This window comes from Agelaius tricolor, unplaced genomic scaffold (genome assembly GCF_023055355.1).
Source record: "Agelaius tricolor isolate 1412-34295 unplaced genomic scaffold, bAgeTri1.0.p SCAF_46, whole genome shotgun sequence".
NCBI lineage: Eukaryota > Metazoa > Chordata > Aves > Passeriformes > Icteridae > Agelaius > Agelaius tricolor.
This window is the reverse complement of record NW_027269306.1, coordinates 2463827-2482748: the sequence shown is the minus strand read 5'-3', so window position 1 is coordinate 2482748 and position 18922 is coordinate 2463827. Positions and strand designations below refer to the sequence as shown.

Genomic DNA, 18922 nt, shown 5'->3' with positions numbered 1-18922 from the left:
AGGATTTGAACTGCACCCATCAGGTTAAAATGTGACTGGGGAAAAATAAACACCACAAACACAACTACTGCTATATTTTAAAAGTTCAGTTCTCATACTGAAAAAATTGTATCTACTTCATTATTTTTGTTATATATGAAACAGTCTCTCATGCTGTTACAATGTAAGACACCGTGTCTCTATATTTGGAAGGATATCTACAAAAAAACTTTGTAACAAAAATATCACTGTGTGTAAAAACCCTTTTTTTTTTTTAATGTAAAAATCCAATTTTTATCCTGAAATAACTACAAAGTTCCGAGCTAGCAAGAGCTGGGAGGTTGGGCTGCCCTCCTCCATGCAGCACCAGCTCACAGGATGGCACAAAATAAAACTATTGAGAAAGTCAGTTGATAGCTCCAAATCAGTTTAGTGAGCTCAACCAGCCCAAGGAGGGAACTGACCAGCACCAGGGTTTGCTGGATTGGAAACACAGGAGGAGCAGGGAGTGAGATTTCCTCTTTTGCAACCCTGACCCACTGGATCAGCTGCTGAGCCAGTGAGATTGCCAGGAGAAGTGCAGTTTAGCCAAGAAACACTAACAATGGGAGGGGCATGGCACAAGCATTCTCATTTGCAAAATACTTTCATTATGTGTGTTCACTTTCCAATAGGAAAGAGAAAAAAGGGGAAAAAAAGAGAAGGAATTATTGAGCCTACAATTTTAATTGGCCTGTAGGAAAATGAGGTTAAAAAAGTATAAAAAAAATCCTTACATGGCAGGCAAGTAGTAATGAAAGAACAAAAGAGAGGGCTCAGCCCTGGATCTATGTCAAGTGAAGACAACCTACAATAGTGTATTTTAATTAAAAGAAACAATAAAGCAAGGAAATATTTTGTGTTAATGAAGTAAGAAAAGAAAATGTACTGCTTGGAATGGGGAAAAACCATCCCAGAGATTGAGTAGGTGCAGTTTATCAGTGGATTCTCCTTCTCTTTTCACTGCTTACCTTTCTGACAGGTAAGCAGTGACTTATCAGAGACATCCTTATCACTGAGTCACGAGCTTCTGTAACAAGGATCTCAACAGATATCCTGCAATTGCTGTGTCACACACACTTTCAAGCACTTACACCTGAAATATCCTGGGCTCCAGGCTCCAGGAGCACAGTACAGTAAGAAAAGGCAGAGTCACTGTGATGTTTGAAAGTGAAGAACTCTCCCTAGGTTTCAGCCTTCTCTTCTGTCAGACAGAATTCACACCACAGGATCCCACTGACAGAAAGAGAGGCTCAAACCCTTTTAAAAGAATTGTGGATTATGCTTTGGGTCTTTATTTCGTTGGCCTTTCCTATTCCAGATATTCACACCTCATTGGTCACATACTACAGAAGTGAAATTAAACAGCTTTGTTTATTTCTTGACATGGTTTCCAGTCTCCTTTGATCTTCTCCTCTACAGACAGATACTTCTAACTTTCACTAAACAATAATCTATACTTAAAGTTAAGTATTATCCAATATTTCACAGCTTAGCAGAAAATACAAAATCTTAAGACAACCTCTTGATACTGCTGATAAAAGATCTTGATTTGTCTACTGCTCAGCACGTGTGGAAGCTCAGCCAGCAGCAAAAAGAACATCCTTTCCCCCAGCTAGGGCCACATGATGCTGAACTTTCATGGTCCTGAATTTGAACTGGATATGAAGGGAAAACTCTGAGGTCCAGGACTGCCCACATACTGCTGCTCTTTCATGCTGCTCATATTTAACACGAGGATTTTTTCCCCCTCAATTAAAAAGAGACTCAAGAACCACAGGTGTTCAGAAAGTTGGCTTAGAACGACAGTAAACATGATCCACTAGAATTAAAGACTGAGAGTGAGGGATTACAGTATTAAAGCTTGGTTTTTATATTCTACTTGTACAAGAGCCTTCAAGCAGCTTGGATACACCTGAATCACCGACATGAAAAACAAACATAAAAATACTTCTGGTAGTGGCTGTTCTCTATACTGACAGGGGCTTCTCTTGCTTTCAGAGCACTAGAACATTGAGCGTTGACTGACAAATCAAACATACTAGAACTTGTCAAAGCATTTTAATGTCTTTTAACTTTTTCTACCACACGTCTTGGTCCACACCGACACAAGATCTTGCTGCCAAATGAATGCATTAAACCACACGCCTGCCACAGCTCCGTGCCTATGCACAACCAAGCAGGGACCCAAGTATACTCACATTATGTTACGAAAATACATTTTACAAGCACTTTTCTCTCGCAGGCTCTTTCCAAAGAGGCTGATGCCGCTCCAGGCGAGCCTATCCGCCCCCGGCCCTGCAGACACCGCGCGGGACAAGCGGGGTGTCCCCTTCACAGCACCCGTGCCGCACTCCCCGCGCCGTTCCATGCCCGCTGCCAGCCCCGGACAAGGCTTCGGTGTGCCCCGGTGTCCCCTCAGCCCCGGGCAAGGACCCGGTGTCCCCTCAGCCCCAGCAAGGCTCCGCTTCCCCCCGGTGCCGCTCTCACCTCCCCGTTCGCCGCCGGGCCCCGCAGCGCTCCGCCGGCTCCGCACGTGCCAACAACGCGGGCTCCCATTGGTCGGCGGCTGCCGGAGCCGCTCGCCCATTGGCGGAGCGTTGGCCCGGCGTGCCCGGCCCCGACATGGCGGCGGCCGGCGGGGAGCGGGGCCGTACCAGCTTCCAGCGCAGGCCCGGGGCCGGCCCGCGGCCGCCCGCCCTGCCGGGCACTCGGCCCTCGGTGCGCCACGGGCAGCTGCTGCTCTCCAGCGGGCTGCCCTCCCTGGACTGTGTGCTAGGTTGGTGGGAGCGGGACTGGGACCCGGTGCTGCGCCCCCGCCGCCCTCCCCTTTGCCAGGCCCTGCCTGCCCTCCCGTAACCCCGAGGCTGCTCCCGAGGCTTCTCCTTCCTCCCCTCAGTCCCGGGGGTCGCGGGGAGGGCGGGAGGGGCAGGAGGACGGGGGAGGCAGGCCGTGTACTCCAGCTGGAGCTTGCGGAGGAGCCGTGTGTGCCGCGCTGCCATCGCTGCGGGCAGCGCTGCGGGGCTGCTCCGTGAATTCTCCTAGCGGCACATGGCCGGGGCGTTTCGTACTGCCACGGGGAGGGCTGCTGGCTTTGGGCTGGGAAAGCCGGGTGTGTATTGCCAGGGAAAGCCGTGTGGGTTCCCTTGCTGGGTTCCCTTGGAAAGCGGCGTGTGCTGCTGGGTTTGGGCTGGGAAAGCCGTGTATTGCCAGGGTTTCCCCTTGGAAAGCCATGTGTGCTGCTGGGGTTTCTCCTTGTAAAGCTGTGTGTGGCTGGGAACGCCGTGTGTGTATTGCCAGGATTCTCCCCTTGGAAAGCCGTGTGTGTTTTGCCAGGATTCTCCCCTTGGAAAGCCGTGTGTGTTTTGCCAGGATTCTCCCCTTGGAACGCCGTGTATGGCTGGGTTTTCCCCTTGGAAAGCCGTGTGTGTATTGCCAGGGTTTCCCTTGGAAAGCCGTGTGTGTATTGCCAGGGTTTCCCTTGGAAAGCCGTGTGTGTATTGCCAGGGTTTCCCTTGGAAAGCCGTGTGTGTATTGCCAGGGTTTCCCTTTGGAAAGCCGTGTGTGTATTGCCAGGGTTTCCCTTTGGAAAGCCGTGTGTGCCACTGGGTTCCCCTTGGAAAGCCATGTGTGTATTGCCAGGGTTTCCCTTGGAAAGCAAACCTTTTCCCCTGCTGTATGACTGCTCACCTTTTGTCTCTCTGTATTGGAGAAAAGATATTTATTTGTCCTAGCTTTTGCATTTATGTTCGTGTTCTCCACCCCGCAGGTGTTGGGATGTGTTGGGGTTCTCAATTTGTCTTTTCTGCCTTGCTCGCCACAGCTGCATCATTCAAGTGCCCCCTTAGATAAATGGCTCTGTTGTGACGCTGGTTTTGCTGCCTTTCCGTGTGAGATGGTCCCGTGGACTCATCTGTTGTCACTGCTGCTGTACCATCCGTGTGAGGAGCTGGCACTTTCCCTTGGCTTGGGAGCTCATTCATTTGCTGGTGTTTATCTGGCTGATCCTCTAACTCTTCACACTGTTTCAGTGCATCTTTAATGTACATACCTGTGACTTTTAGGTGAGAACAGCCTGATTTGAGCTTTGTTCATTCGTCCTTGGAGTACACAGAATATGCCAGTTTTCTCTCTAGGGATACTCTGTATGATCAGTGATGATATAAAAGTTATACCCGCTGTATAAAGGATATTTTGCAGCCTGTCTATAATTTTTCTGTGTGTGTGTGTGTCTGAACTTTCATCAGGGATTAGGATCATTGTGGAGGAAGCTCTCCCTGCTTGAGAGAGAAATATTTCATTAAGTGAGTGTAATTTGTGAAGCCTTTTAATTGCATGAAAAGCAGATTTGCATTGAATATTCCTGTTCATATTCCCTTTTAGAAACAGTGCATTTTGCACAGCATGGCTCAGAAGATGTAGACAGCTCCCGTGGTGGCAGTCTCCTAAAATTCTAGGCACCTGATAACACAATTAGTGGTTTGTTTTGGAAACTGAGGACACTTCCAATAAACCCAGGATCCCTTCTAAATTTTCCTTGTTTTTTAAATATTTCATCATTTCCTGAGCTTACTGATACTTATACTTAAACCTCAAGGAAATTTCTTGCCCCTAGAAACAACAACTTTTGAAAGTACTTTTAGATGTTTTTTTGGGTTGTTGTGTCTCTGAAAACCTGGGCTCTATGTTCCTCTGTTAAACCTGGGGTAAGCTCCTAGCCCTGAAGTCTCTGGTTTTTGGAGGCTGAGTGGAGGCCAGGAAATGCTGAGCATGCTGCCTAGACTCCAATTCCCACTGGTGCCAGGCATGGTTGGAACACATATCCAGCTGGGTGAACTGTACAGAATCACTGATTTTGGAGGCTGAGGAGGGACCTCAAGAATTTCTCCTCTGCAGCCTTAAAGGAGGCTCAGCTCTGAGTTCAGAGCTGATTGCTCAGGGCTTTGTACAGTGGAGTCTTGAAAATCTGCAGTGGCAGAGATTTTGCAGCACCTCTGGGTAACCCAGCCCCATGCTTGATTATTTTTTGTAGGGAATTTTCTTTTTCCTTATATCCACTGGGAGCCTCACCTGTTTCAGCTCCCATTTGTTGCTTGTTGCCCTCCCACTGCACTTCAGTGAAGAGCTCAGCTGTTTTTGTGGAGTCTTTGCTTCTTTTTTGTTAGGGTCAGGATTAAATGTATGAGATGATATTTCTTGTTGGGACTCAGATGTTTATTACTTCTGATTCTACAGTCCTCAGAAACTGTGAGTTCTGCAGCACTTCACTCTAACAAACTGAAAATGGAGCTGTATCTCCCTCTCTACAAGACCTTTTAAGGATAAACTGTCCAATTAAGAAATGGCACCTAAATTATTTTTACTTTTCACCCAATAACCAACCACACAATGCAGAGTTTTTTATCCAATTACACAAAACCACCCAAACCCGTGAAGAACAACCAGCCTCCATCCTAAAACCTCCATCTTGCTTTATATATATTACTATATTCAAAAACCTTAAACTCTTACGTTTTCTACCCTATGATATTACACACGTCTATTCAAACTCCACACCCACAATCCCAGTTCTGTCATTCCGTTTTGGAAGCCTTCTCCACAGCCTCAGGTCAAATGCAGTGTTCTCTTGGGGGTCAGTGCCTGCCAGCACAGAAAGTCTGAAATTCTCAGTAACCAGGGTTCCAGCAGTGTGTCAGCAGCTTCTCCTGGGCACCCCAGGGCCTTCAGCTTTTCCTCCCTTCTCCAGGCTGAGCAAGCCCACTTCCTTCAACTTCTTCTCTTGAATCAGTTGCCCCGTTTTCATTCCCCTCCCTGGACTCACTTCAGTTTATTTTTTCTTGGATGGAGGAGCTCAAAGTCATCTGGACCTCATGTTCCAGATGTGATCTGAGTAAAAGGGAGCATCGGACTGAGTTGATGCCTTGTGCAGGCTGCCCTAGAGCAGGGGCTGGGCAGAGCTAAAGAATCAAGCAGGGATTGATTCAAAGCATCTCCTCCATGCATCCACCTTGGGCAGCACCAGAGCCCAGCCAGGCCTGCACCCAAGATGAACCAAAATGGCCCCAAAATGCACCAGCGCTCCCGGGCTCTCTCCCTGGGATCAGTTCTGCTCCATTTGCATCTTGCAGTTCATTGTCCCATTCCAGCTTTAGCCCCTGCAGTCCCACCCTGCTTGTTTTTCTCTCTCCAGCCCACGGGGTTTGTGCTCTGGGGCCGAGATTGGGATCATTTGTCCTTGGTGCCCAGCTGGAGCAGGAATTGTTTTGTCTCCCTGCTCTGTGCACAGAGCTCACCATCCCCTCATGTGAAGCTCAGGAAATACACACTAAAGCAGCACAGAATGTGAAACATAGAAAAGCTAAACCTGAGCCCGCTGTGCTGGTGTCTCTGCAGGCGTTGACTTGGTCTGCTTTGTGCCCCTTTTCTGGGTGTGGAAATGCTTCATGATTGTGTTGCAGAATGCTGTTTATGTATTTCTGAAAGAATATTGGTGCTTTTCTTTTGTCTTGCCCACTAGCAATCAAATAATTGACTGTAAAAATAGTTATTTTTTGTTGTCACCACGGACTGAGGACAGTCTCTTTTTTTGTATAAATTCCCAGTGGAAGTTAGTACAAACTCTTTTAGTCTGTTATTTTCGTAGACATCCTTTGTAACAGTGACTAGGCAGTCCTGGAGCTCTCTGGCTTGGGCCTGAGTTTCACTTTGCTCTGTTCAAAATCTGTAACCCAGATACAGAATTATTTGCCAGACATGAAAGTGCAACCTGTGAGTGAGGGAAAGCATGGTGTTATCACACACAATGAGGAGCTTCTGAAGAGAGGAAAAGGCAAAGAATCCAAGGAGGAGTTTCTTTCACCCTACAGCTGATGGTTACATCATTGTGGCTCACTCTAAAGGAGTGAATTTCCTTTGGAAGACAAGTGGTAGATAAGTGCTGGATTTCAAATGCAGTGATACCATCAGGGCACTCTGCACTTCCAGAGTTTATTTTATAATTTTTTTTTTGTTTTATAAATATATATATATATATTGTTTATGGATATTTTCTATTTATTTCTCTAAGTTTACTTTCAAGGTTTATGGGCCATATATGCCTGATGTGTGCCAGTGCAGTTCTCTGCAGCGAGCTGCAACTATTGTGTAATATAACCATCATATGCCTGGTGTACTGAATGTTTGTTTCAGTCTGCTGGAAAAAAGGTCAGGGATATGCTTTGAAAACAATCTGGGCACTTCTCAGCTTGCAAAGTTTGTTGTGCTTCTCTCCATAAGATCTTAAATCTCTCTTGTAAGTAGCAATATGGAAAGTTACAAGTTTTGCTCAGATGTTTATATATTCTACTGCCTTAGATACTGGCAAAGAAAAATGAAAATAGGCAAAATGACAAGTTCACAGCAGCTTTCTTGGGAAACTTATAGATTTTGCCTCTTCCTTTTGATTCCAACAGCATTCCTGCTATTTTTCCTGTTGCCTTTTGTTTAATTTACTAGTATTGTTGCTCGTTGTAATATGAAGGTGTAACCATGGTAACTGCAATAGTTTTGCATTCCCTCTCATAGAAGACACTTGTCAGACCATCAATGATAAAGTAAAGACAATGCTCTGACCTGAGTTTGCCTTTAACAACCAGGGTATGTGCACATATGTTACAGCTCTGGCTTGTAGAAACAGTACCATGGATGATCTGAAAATGCAGCTTGAGAGAATTTTCACTGCCCTGGTTGACAAACAAGTTCACTGTAAAAGCAGAAGAGACCCGACTGTCATGGCTACAAGTGAACTTTTCTCTAACCAAGGTTTTAATGTCCTTATTGCCATGAGCTAATACATTACTTATGGCTGCTCTAATCATATTTTCTGTGTCATTTGGTAAAATCTCAACATTTGGAGCTTTTCTTTCCTATGGGCTGTATAGAGCATGTGCTCATTTTAAACAACTGTTGTTAGTAACCTGTGTGTTCTGGCTCCCTGAACAATTAAATGCAGTGACTATTGGAAGCATACTTTGTGTCAAACATCAGTATGATTTCAGATTTTGGTCTTTTTTTTTTTTTTTTGCTTTCCCCTCTGTTACATCTTTTGGGTTTATTCGCATTTATCTCCTGAACAAATAAATGGAACAAAAATCATGGGCTTAGGACATGGGGATTTCATGAGTGATGCTAACTTTCTGATAAACAGCAGTTAAAATTGGTTTGTTGTTTGTTTTTTATTAAATATCTAGAAATTTATTAATTACCTGATCAGCTTGCTGTGGATATTGAGGCATTTGTACATCTTGACTCTGCTTTTCTATAACTATGAAATTAGTAGCTGACTAAGCACTTTCAGTTCCAGTACTACTCAAGTTGTGGGGCATGATGGCAGAGTGATCCTGTTCTGGTTTTAATTCAGGTGCTATTATGCAACAATATTAGCACTTTTTGGCCTTTGGGAGAGCCATTTGCTTTTTTTCTTCCTTTTGTGTGTATCAACATTGCAGACACTGCAGGCATTTGTAGTCCCACTAGCAAAGCTGAAGATGAAGAATTTGATCCAAGTCATATTGGAATCAATTTTTAGTGGAGTTTTTTTCATTCATAAAATGAAAGATCCTGTTCACTGGAGTCCATCTGTGCAGTCCAGAATTGACTTCTGGAACTTTGCATACTGTGCTGATGGGATTGATCAATTAGTTTGCTCCTAAGTTGCTTTTAAATCAGTACAGAATTGCAGACAACATCCTGCAGTTTCCATGCAAAACACTTCAGTAGGCTGGTTACATGTGGCCAGCCTGAACACTTCCAGGGATTTTTAGCTTTCCTGTCACAGTCTTCCATAATTGTTAAAGAAAATAGTCTGATTTCAGGTTATTCCACTGTTGTAATTCTTGGAATTCAGATTACAAATTAGTGTGCTCTTTCCCGAAAATAAAATAAGATTTCTTCTTTCACTGCCCTTATAAAGGAATTCATGGAGTTATGTCCAAGACCTACTATAAAAAACTTGAATCTCTTCAGTAGTGTATGTTTTTTTCATAGTGTATGTTGTGACATTTATGATCTGTCAATCCAGGTTTCAATGGGTGAAAGTCTTGCTGCCATGTCAGTAAGATAAAAAGCAGTGGAGCCAGGATTTTGCTTCAAAGACTTGGGTGGAAATCTGCTAAAATCTACTAAAATCTTAGTTGGTCACTTAGCTTACATCCTTCTTGATACAAAGGAATATCACTTGATAGTGGTTAATATTAATTTAATTTTATTTGGAAACTGTTTACTCACATGAGTTATCCCAGTAAAAATCTGCTGGCTCAGACCATACATCACCACTGTAGTACTTGAGCGTGGTTGCATAGAGCTCTGCAGGATCTTTTTACCACAATGATGATAGTACAGTATATTGTGAAAGTAATTGTAATGTGCAGTATGTAATTACATGTAATGTGTAATTATTTCATAATAGAGAATTGTAGTAAGTATTGCAAAGGTAATTAAAATGTTGTTCACTTTTATATTTTTAAATTCCCCGTTATCACCTTTCTTTGACTTATAAACTAAGAAAAGTTAATTGTTCTCTAACATAGTATTAAAGTGTAGTCTTACTTTATTCTTCATTTTGTTTTGTTTCCAGGTGGAGGCGTAGCTGTTGGAACCCTTCTTCTTATTGGTTAGTATAGAATATATAGATTCTTAAAGCCATGTTCTGAAGCTTTTCACTCCTGAATGCATTCATTAAACAGCCTCTTTTTTCACTGCTTTTTGAAGTCAGACTTCAGGAAAGTATAACCCTCAGGTTCCTTCACTTTGTGTAGCCTTCAGAATGGACTGTTGTCTGTCTCAAGAATTACTAGAGGTAATGTCAGTTATTTCTTCTGGCAAACAACTTTTCAAATTACTTAATCTGCACCACACCATACACTAATTTATATACTTTATGTAAAAATCAGCATTTTGAAGGCTTCACTCTGTGTAGCCCTCAGAATGGACTGTTGTCCGTCTCAAGAGTTACTGGAGGTGAATCAAAATCTTAATTTTAGACAGGCTTGAGCACCCACAAAGAATACCCCAGACATCTGTTTGAAAATAAGGCATTTAGCACGTTTCAGGTCTTAATAGCAGAGTGCACACATTAGTTAAGATTTTGTAAACTGTGTTAGATTCAAACTGTGTATCATCACAAAGGAGTTTTTTAAATTTGAGGAAGACATGCAATGCAGGACCTTTGAATCTTTTGGTTGCCAGAATCAGCTGAGAGCAAGGTGATGGAAGGCTGCTTTCTGTCAGGGTGTGGGTGAGGCACACTGAGATGATTAAATAGCTTACACCAGAATTCCCTTTCCAGACCACAGTGCAGCTCTCTGGGACCATCTCCATTGCAGCTGAGGTGTCCAGCTTTCCTTTCTGTTTGACTGAGTTGACACAAAACCAGCAGAAAAATGAAGAATTCTTGTATTAATCTCCACCCTGAAGGAGCACTTGAATCTCATAATAGAGAACAGGACTGGATTTCAGCCTTGCCTAGGGACAAAGCAGACTGGCACATGCCTGGGTGATTTGGGTGCTTTCAAAGGAGTTGTGCCTGTAGAGTGTTTTAAGAGCCTGCTTGTCTCTAATGATAGACACCAACAGAAGCTCTACAGACTGTGGCTTTTCAGCCTTGAGACAGATTTAATCAGTAATTTTCATTCATTTTCTAAAAGAGATGAAAACATTGTGGTCTGGGTATTTTATCTGTGTTTACTTTTCCTGTGGAAGACAATCATTGCTTGGGAAACTGAATTTGTATCTAGAGTTTTGGTTATGTATTTTGAATTTTACAACTCAAAAATTGGTATTAGCACTTAAGATCCAAACAGTGGGATTTGGGAAAAACTTATTTGAAATCTCTTTTGGCCCCTATTGGAATTATAGCATGTTACTTTGTGTTGGTGTAGGGCTCATGTAACCTGCACTAGAGACTGAATAAAATTTTCTCTTTGCCATTGAGGAAGGTGATTGCTCCCACTGTGGCTTGTTATTTCAAGGCTAGTCTTTATTTCTGCATTTTATCCATTAGAGACAGATATTGATGTGCCATTGAGTCGTAGAAAATGTTGATTTTTTACATAAAGTATATAAATTAGTGTATGGTGTGGTGCAGATTAAGTAATTTGAAAAGTTGCTTGCCGGAAGAAATAACTGACATTACCTAATTCCAACATTTTCAGCTTGAGAAGAGCTGCAATCTTGCTGTGGTAAAGGAAGAAGAAGAAAAAAGTTGGAACCTATTCTTTTTTACATAAATCAGAGATTGTGAGGCTGGATTAATTTTGTCTTCCCATGACAATATTCACTGCCCCTTGCAGTAGACAGGCTGGGTGGCATCCAATGAATCCACTAGGAGGAAAATTGTCATTAAATGGAAGAAGTGGTGCAATATTTCACCACAGGGTGTTGTGGATGTGAAAAACACTCATGTGGATGCTGATGGCTCAATGGAAGATTTTTCCTAAAAGGATTTTTGCCTGAACTTTGGTCCGTCTGAGTGCATATCTGGCCATGCTCAGTGGTAGGTTTGAGTTTGCTTATCCCCTGTATTGGTTGTGTATTTGTGATCTGACCTGAAACTTAGCTTGAGAATGTCTCTTTTAGATCTGAAAATGAATTTTTTTCCCAAATGAGACTTACCAGATGTTATTTCGAAACATATAATTATATACAAAAAGTCTTAAAGCAGGAACTATATTTATTCATGACTCATTAGTCTAAAAATTTGGAGACTGATTTTTAAAGTTGGTGCAGGTAACACTGGAATGGCATTGTTAGAATATCCTGTCAGCACACCAAGAAATTCTGCCAGAAGATTAGTCTAGGCAAGCTTAATATTATCAGGACTGAAGCTGTCAGTGATAAACCTCCTAGGAAGATCTTTCTGTGTTGTACTCCAAGTGTTACAAAAAGGTTAAATTCTTCCCCTTCCTTCAACATTCTCTAAGGTGAGAATAAATTGAATTACTTTTAGCTTAGCTCCCTTTGCAAATTAAATGCTCATCTTCATTATTTGACTCATTATCTTGGTTAATTTAACCAAATAATAGTAGATTCAGGGTATTAAAATATTTATTTGAACTGTTGTGTTCTGAAGATGTAGTAATGGCACAGGTTACTTGATAAGACTGTAAAATATTGTTTGAAATAGAAGTGTACAAGTTTTTGAACTCAGTTCATAATAAAGAGCATTGTGATTTTCAGTTGAGCTTAATTCCATAGTATATTCTTTTGACAGTGTTTTAATTATATGAAAATTAGAGAGTTGAAGCACATGGTATTCTCATGGAAGATCCTACCTACCAGAGCAGCTTGAGACTTCCTGAGGTTTGTTCATCTAACAAGAATTAGGATTTTAACTATTATTTTAGTTTTAAAGAAACCTTACAGCAGTGGGTTTCTAAGAAGCGTTCTGCTGTGGAACCCCATCAAAGCAGCTTGTGCAGGATGGAGGTGAGACCACATTTGTGGTTTGATTGAACCTGCTGCAGAGGATCAGCTTCCCAGGACAGTCCCCCTTCTCAAAACAAACATGTAAAACAAGCACACTCCTTCCCCTCTCCACTCCAGTGTACTTCAAGCTGTTGCATGTGTGATTTGCCACCCCAGTAAGAGTTTGCAGGAGGATATTTTGTTTGTAAATTATTTTTTATTTTAACAAAATATTTATTAATTTATATATAATATTATATGTAATGAATATATTAATTATATATAATTAATATGTTGCTATATAATAATATTAATTGTAGTTTTTTAAAATGTTTTTAAAACAATTTTAAATTGTTATTTTGTTTTTAAAGGTAAGCTTTGTTTATATAACACGTTCTGCATAGTGAGCTGCAGCACCCTCACTAGAGGTGTCCTGAGCACCCTGTAAGAACCTTTTCTTGCTTACCTTTAAATGCCCCAGTTTTGACAAGGTCACTGTCAGCTAAATGTTTTAAAGATTATCAGTAGGAGGGGTTTTGTTGGTAGCTGAGGTCAGTTATTAAAAGTTAACGTTGTCTGGTGAAAAACAGGTCTATACTTGTACATTGTAAGCCTTGAAGCAGTTTCAGCTACTTTAATTACCTACTTTTATTTTTGTTAGGCATGCAATTTAACCTGACTGGTAAGACCTCTCTTCACTTGCCAATATAACTGAATTTATCATCTTTTTAAAGCTGAAAAAGATAATCTCAAGAGAGGTACAAAACAGTGATTTGCTAAATATAATCCGACAAAATACCAGTTAGCAGAATTCACCTTCCTGAAGTATGGCTAAATGCCAAATATTGTAACTTATGTGTTTGACAACTCTGGTTTGGCATGTGCTAATTAAATGCAAGTGACACAAAGTATATCCCCTCAAGCTTAGTCAACGTGGACATTAGAAAAGTATCTTTAAATGGAATTTGAGATTATTAAAACATTCTCGTTTTATAACCCGCAGCTATTTAGAGAGATGTTTCATAGCTGGAGGAAGACACACCTTAGGTCACAGGACCACAGTGTAGAAGCATCTATCTGGTAAAAAAATTATCAATACTGATAGGCTATGACAGGCTTTTGGCAGCTTTAGGGCAACCTGTCTAGACTTTGTAGAGAGAAAAAAAAATAAGCCATCTGTACATTACATTGTTGCAGGCTTATTCTTCTTACAGCTCTCATCATTTTGAGCAATTCTACTATAAATGACCACTGGAGTTTTTCAAAGACCCTCATGCTGCTTAATATAGTGATGTTTGAAAGTCAGGTATTATAAATACAGTATTTATTGATATGATATTTGTTACCTTATGGTGGGTTTTGTTCCTGACTTTTTATTCCTCTTCCAGTTCTAGTGGTGCTTATTCTGCATCCCTCTCTTGGAGCATGAATACCTCTGTGCAGAGGGAGTTTTTCCTTAAGGTCACACGGTTACATATCAATTCTATAATTAAATTTGTTTCCTTAATTTTTAAATAAGTTCTATTTTTACAGTCCCTCACACAAATCTGCTCTCTTTTTTTTTTTTTTTTCTGTGCCCTAGATAAAAGCCTTAAGATTCTAGACCTAATTCTCCAACCCATGAATTTCTTTGAGTAGCAGCTACAGACAGGTGTGGAGAAATGTCCCTTATGTATTGGGTAGCCTGTTTGGAACCCTGGTTACTGAGAATTTCAGACTTTCTGTGCTGACAGGCACTGAACCCCAAGAGAACACTGCCTTGGCCCTGAGGCTGTAGAAAAGTCTTCCAAAACTGAATGATAAAACTGAGATTATAAGTGTGTAGTTTAAATAGAAGTGTAGAATATTGCCTAATAGAAAACTTAAGAGTTTTAAGTTTTAGAATATAGTAATATATGTAAAACAAGATAGGAGTATTAAAGTGGAGGCTGGTCCTTCTTCTTCACCTTCTCCGTGGGTTTGGGTAATATTGTGTAATTAGATAAAATGTCCACATTGCAGATAAGTAGTTATTGGGTTAAAAGTAAAAATAATTTAGGTGTCATTTCCTAACTGGACAGTTTATCCTTAAAAGGCCTTGTAGAGAGAGAGATATGGCTCCATTTTTAGTTTATTTGAGTGAAGTACTGTATAACTCACAGTTTGTAAGACTGTAATATAAATGAAAACTAATAAATATCTTGAGTCCCAACAAGAATTTAACTTCATTTCATCCCAACCCTATAAAAAAAGAAGCAAAGACTCCACAGTAACCCATACAGTGCAGTGCTGAAAAGACCCCTAAATAGGAATTGGTCTTTATCCTTAGTGCTCAGCTATAGGGTTATATGCTGGAATTCCCTGTGCTCTTAGTGACAACCCTGCTCTTTCTCTGTTACTGTTTCAGCCAGGAAAGCACACTCATGTGGAAAGAGACCCATGGATAGTCACAACAGACTATTTTATTTATGTCCTTATCTGTAGGATCAGAGGAGCTTTTGTCCTGGAGACAATATGCATAACTTCTAGGTAAATAATCTCTTTTCCTTGTGTAGTTTCATGCTTCACTAGTTACTCACCTGCTGCTTAGCTGGAGAACACTCATTGTTTGTTCCAAAAGAATGGCAGAAAGCTGCTCAGTGCCTTGTGTGTGACTTGTGGGGACTGCACCCAGAAAAGAGGCTGCAGCTGCAAGAGCCTGATTTGTTCATGTGCCTTGGTAGCTGGAAGTGAAGCTCACAATGAAGGACCAGCTCTTTAGTGCAGAGGCTGAGACTAAAGATTTGGGCCAGGCTTGTCCTAAGTATCGACTAAAACAATCTGAAGTGTTAGTTCCTACAAGTCCTGAGTGAAGGTGGTTCTTTTGGATGTGGAGGAGTTTGGAAAGATAAAGGTAACGGTTGAAAATTTGTCCTAGCCATTCAAATGCTAACTTCAAGCATTGTCAGAAAAGTGCTTCATTCTGGGATCCTATGGAAGTCATCAGTGAGCTGCTGAAGTACCTGTGCTAAGTGATTTGTTTGTTTATTTACAAGAAGAAAGCTGTGCTCTTTTGGTTTTGAATGTAACTATTGAAGCCAGGGTACAATGGATGCTATCAGAAAAGCCCCATATGGATGCACTTTAGATCTTTTGAATACCACAAAAGTTTAGTGACCTAGAAATGAATCAATAAAAAGCATCCTCTATCTGACAAATTGAAGAACTGAGGGATTCTTACAGATGCATTGGCTTTAACAATTCCTGATACACTGTTTGTAAAGGCTTTCTGAGACACATCCAATCCTTAGAGTACTGTAGGAAACTATGAGGTGATTTATATTTAGATCACTTTCCAATTCTTAATTTAATTTTTTTACTGCAAGTTTACTCTTATGAAAATTTAAGAAGAAAAGAAAGGCTTATGTTAAAATGATGTGCCCTTACACTGAATGTGTTTTTAATTTGCTAACTTGAACATTCCGTGTTGTTTTGCAAAATATGTTTTGGCAATGTAAGAACCTCTCTAGCCCTGTTATATTACAAATAAATCAATGAATCAACAAAATTAATTAGAATCTCAATAAGTCAGTTAAAAGGTTTATATACTAGTTCTTCATGGCTTTATTTCTACAATATGTTTAACATTTCAGCATTTCAAATAAAATTTGAGAAAAATTCTTTTTAACTATTACAGCCATATTTCTTCTTAGCTTAGTTAAATGATCACCAACACATCATATGATTTCTTGTATTTATGCATGGTTTATGGAGTTTCTCTGTTATGTTTGGCACAAGAAATTGTTTACTTTCTAAGGAATAATTAGTATCAAAAATGATGATCCAGAAAGACTGTCTGTATAGTTGTACACACAGACTCAAACCATAAAACACTTGGACTCAACGAGACATTTTCTTATTTTCCATTACATGTCAGTTAAATACATATCAACTCAGTGTTTCTGTGCCTCAGATGGTGAAGAAGGTGAACTTTAACCTGTAGTTAAAAACTGAGAACCCAAGATTTTTCATTCAGCAAGGCTGATGTAAGTGTTGCAGCTGAGGATCCTTCCAGAGTGCCTGACAAGTGTTCCTTTTCCTCTCCTGTTCAAAGGGAGAGAGATCTAACAAAATTGTCTCCTTCCAGTGACATCTGCCACAGTGATGTGATTACAGGGGAGCCTTGGTGGCTTCTTTCAGGTACCTCAGACAATTTAAAACAAAAAATGTAGATCTCATGCTGCCACTTTGATTTCTAGAGGTCTTTGCTTCTGAAATTGAGAGCTTCATAGTTGGAGATTAGCACATGGAAATCAATATAGTGTGAATAATATATCACTGAGGATAAAGCAGTAAGAATAACTAGAGAGAGTGCCAATGTTTGAGGGGGCAGGAGCAGTGGTCTGGACTCCTGGAGTCTGTAACTCCAGTTACAAGGGATACTTATTGAGCAATGGGGTTTTATTTCCCTCTTGAAACAGTTTAAGATTTAAGCAGGCTGCAAAGACTGTGTACAAAATACAACTATAATACTTCTTCAAAACTTAGGTAGTGTCAGTTCTGTCTTTTGTTTCTGCAATGGGAGTGTTGCAGTTTTAGCTGATTGAGCCTTGTGTCCACTTGAGTCTCATAGCTGACTCTACATCCTCAGTCTCATCACTGAGGTAGTAGGAAGGCAGTTCTTCAGTAACACTAATAATGGCTTTGTAAGGATGCAAGAGTAAACTGGATCCAATATTTAGTTACAAGCTCCAAATTCTCAAGTAAATTGCAGTTTGGAAATCCATCCTGATGAAATTTTGATGAGGAACCCAGTACTGTCACCAGTAAGGTTTTGTCAGTCCTGTGCTTTTTATGATTCAGAGCTGTCCATATTTGTCACAAGACCCTTATTAAAAATCTAAAAAAAAAAAAGTCCATGTGTTATTGCCAGTACATTGAAGGCTAATATGGCCTCCTAAGCAGGTCAACAGTGTCAAAGGTAAGTTCTGTTAATGCAATGTAAGTTCTTAAAATCCTAAGACTCTACAGCAAACTGCAGAGTGGCTTGAACTAGTAGTAAGAGTGTTGTAATTATTGTATTCCCTTTGGCTTGTTTGGATATCCAGTTTTATGTCATTTCTTGTCTTAGCGACTGGATCATGAAACATTTTTCTCTGTTTTGAGCTACTGCTTTAGAGTAACTTCTAGTGACTCTACTATCCCAAATACTGAATTTAACAGTGGAGTTTAAAAAAGCAGGAAATCAATTCTGTTTTACCTAATATCCCATGGAGGTTGGGGAATATCTCTTGGAGAACTGGGTTTTCTCCAGTGGTTTTGAGCAGTTGTGGTTTGAATTTCTTGTTAATCTGAGCACTGAGAGTATCAGTACACGTGCAAGATATTAGGAGTGTAGCAGTGCAACAATACTTTCCTGTGATTTGTTTCCTAGGTTTCCCCACTGCTATTGGTTTTCCTTTTCCTTTATGGATATACACTTTCTTCCTTTCCTTTTCTCCTTCACTCCATTGATTCCTTTTGAGTGTAGTACATGTCAAAGTTAGAGTACTTTTATTTTCTTCTTTACTGTTTTTTACAAGTTGGATATGAATAACAACTTTTTCATTTTCTCTCTTTGTTACTGGTTTTTTATTTTTAATTTTACTATTTCATATGTGTAGTTAGGGAATATTTTCCAAGTCACACAAATAATAAATTGAGTTTTGTTCATTCTGTATAAAGAAATATCTCTCTGTATCTTTCTGCCTCAGCACCCCTGTGTATTGTCTTTCAGCTGCCAGATTAAGAGATGAAAAAGTGAAACCTAATGTAGCACATTCACTTTTCTCCCAAAAACCATAAAAAGCATTAACAGTGCTATTGTTGGTACTTCCTACAAATAAAGAACAAAAAATCAGAGATGGTTCAGATTTCAGTTGTTTTGCACACATCCACTTCCCACAGCTTGAAGTTATGCTGAGTTTTAACTGTATGAGTTCATTCAGACTTCCTAATTCTGCTAATTTCTGACACTTGCACCAGGGAAGCTGAAGGAAATGCTGCTCTTTCCAAAGTCAGAATTGTGTTTTCATTTCAGTGGGCCAGTATTTACAATGTCTGCTAACAAGCATTGTCTCCCTGCTTAAACTGCAAATTCATGAGTCTTTTGAATGTGCTCTGTTTTTTCTCTGGTTAGGTTTCAAAAAAAGCATTGCTAATGGTTTGGTTTCTTCAATACATCCATTTGGCTTTTGTAGTTTTCACAACTTTGGAATAAATGCTGACATAAGAATGTCTCTATTCTGAATGTTACCTCTTTATAGGCTTAGCATGCCAAAAATGGCTGAATTTTGAAAAGCATCAGGTAACAAATATTTTAAGCAGGTTTTAAGCACTAGGAATATAAATGTTAACATAGTTTTCCTAAATTAAGGAACCCCCCCTTGCCCTTAATCCATAAATTCAGCCATTTTAGTTGATACTCATAGGAAGCCTTGTAAGGAGGCTGTGTCCCATCACTTAG

At 40.4% G+C, this 18922-nt stretch overlaps 2 protein-coding genes across 6 annotated transcripts in view; one reads left to right on the top strand and one right to left on the bottom strand.

Moving 5' to 3' along the window:
* The window catches only part of IMMP1L (inner mitochondrial membrane peptidase subunit 1), a 32319-nt gene extending 29665 nt beyond the window's left edge, over window positions 1-2654 (bottom strand). The window contains exon 1 of the mRNA XM_071455255.1: window positions 2509-2654. Coding sequence (XP_071311356.1) covers window positions 2509-2577 — 69 coding nt within the window. The 5' untranslated portion in view covers window positions 2578-2654. The remainder of the gene's footprint in view (window positions 1-2508) is intronic.
* Window positions 2644-18922, top strand: part of ELP4 (elongator acetyltransferase complex subunit 4) — a 141862-nt gene continuing 125583 nt past the window's right edge. For 2 of the 5 annotated variants that reach the window (XM_071455249.1, XM_071455252.1), the window contains exons 1-2: window positions 2644-2797; window positions 9632-9667. In XM_071455249.1, coding sequence (XP_071311350.1) covers window positions 2644-2797; window positions 9632-9667 — 190 coding nt within the window. Of the gene's footprint in view, window positions 2798-9631; window positions 9668-9838; window positions 9854-11207; window positions 11549-18922 lie in introns of those variants that run through there. The other 3 variants (XM_071455253.1, XM_071455254.1, XM_071455250.1) reach the window with 3 other exon arrangements.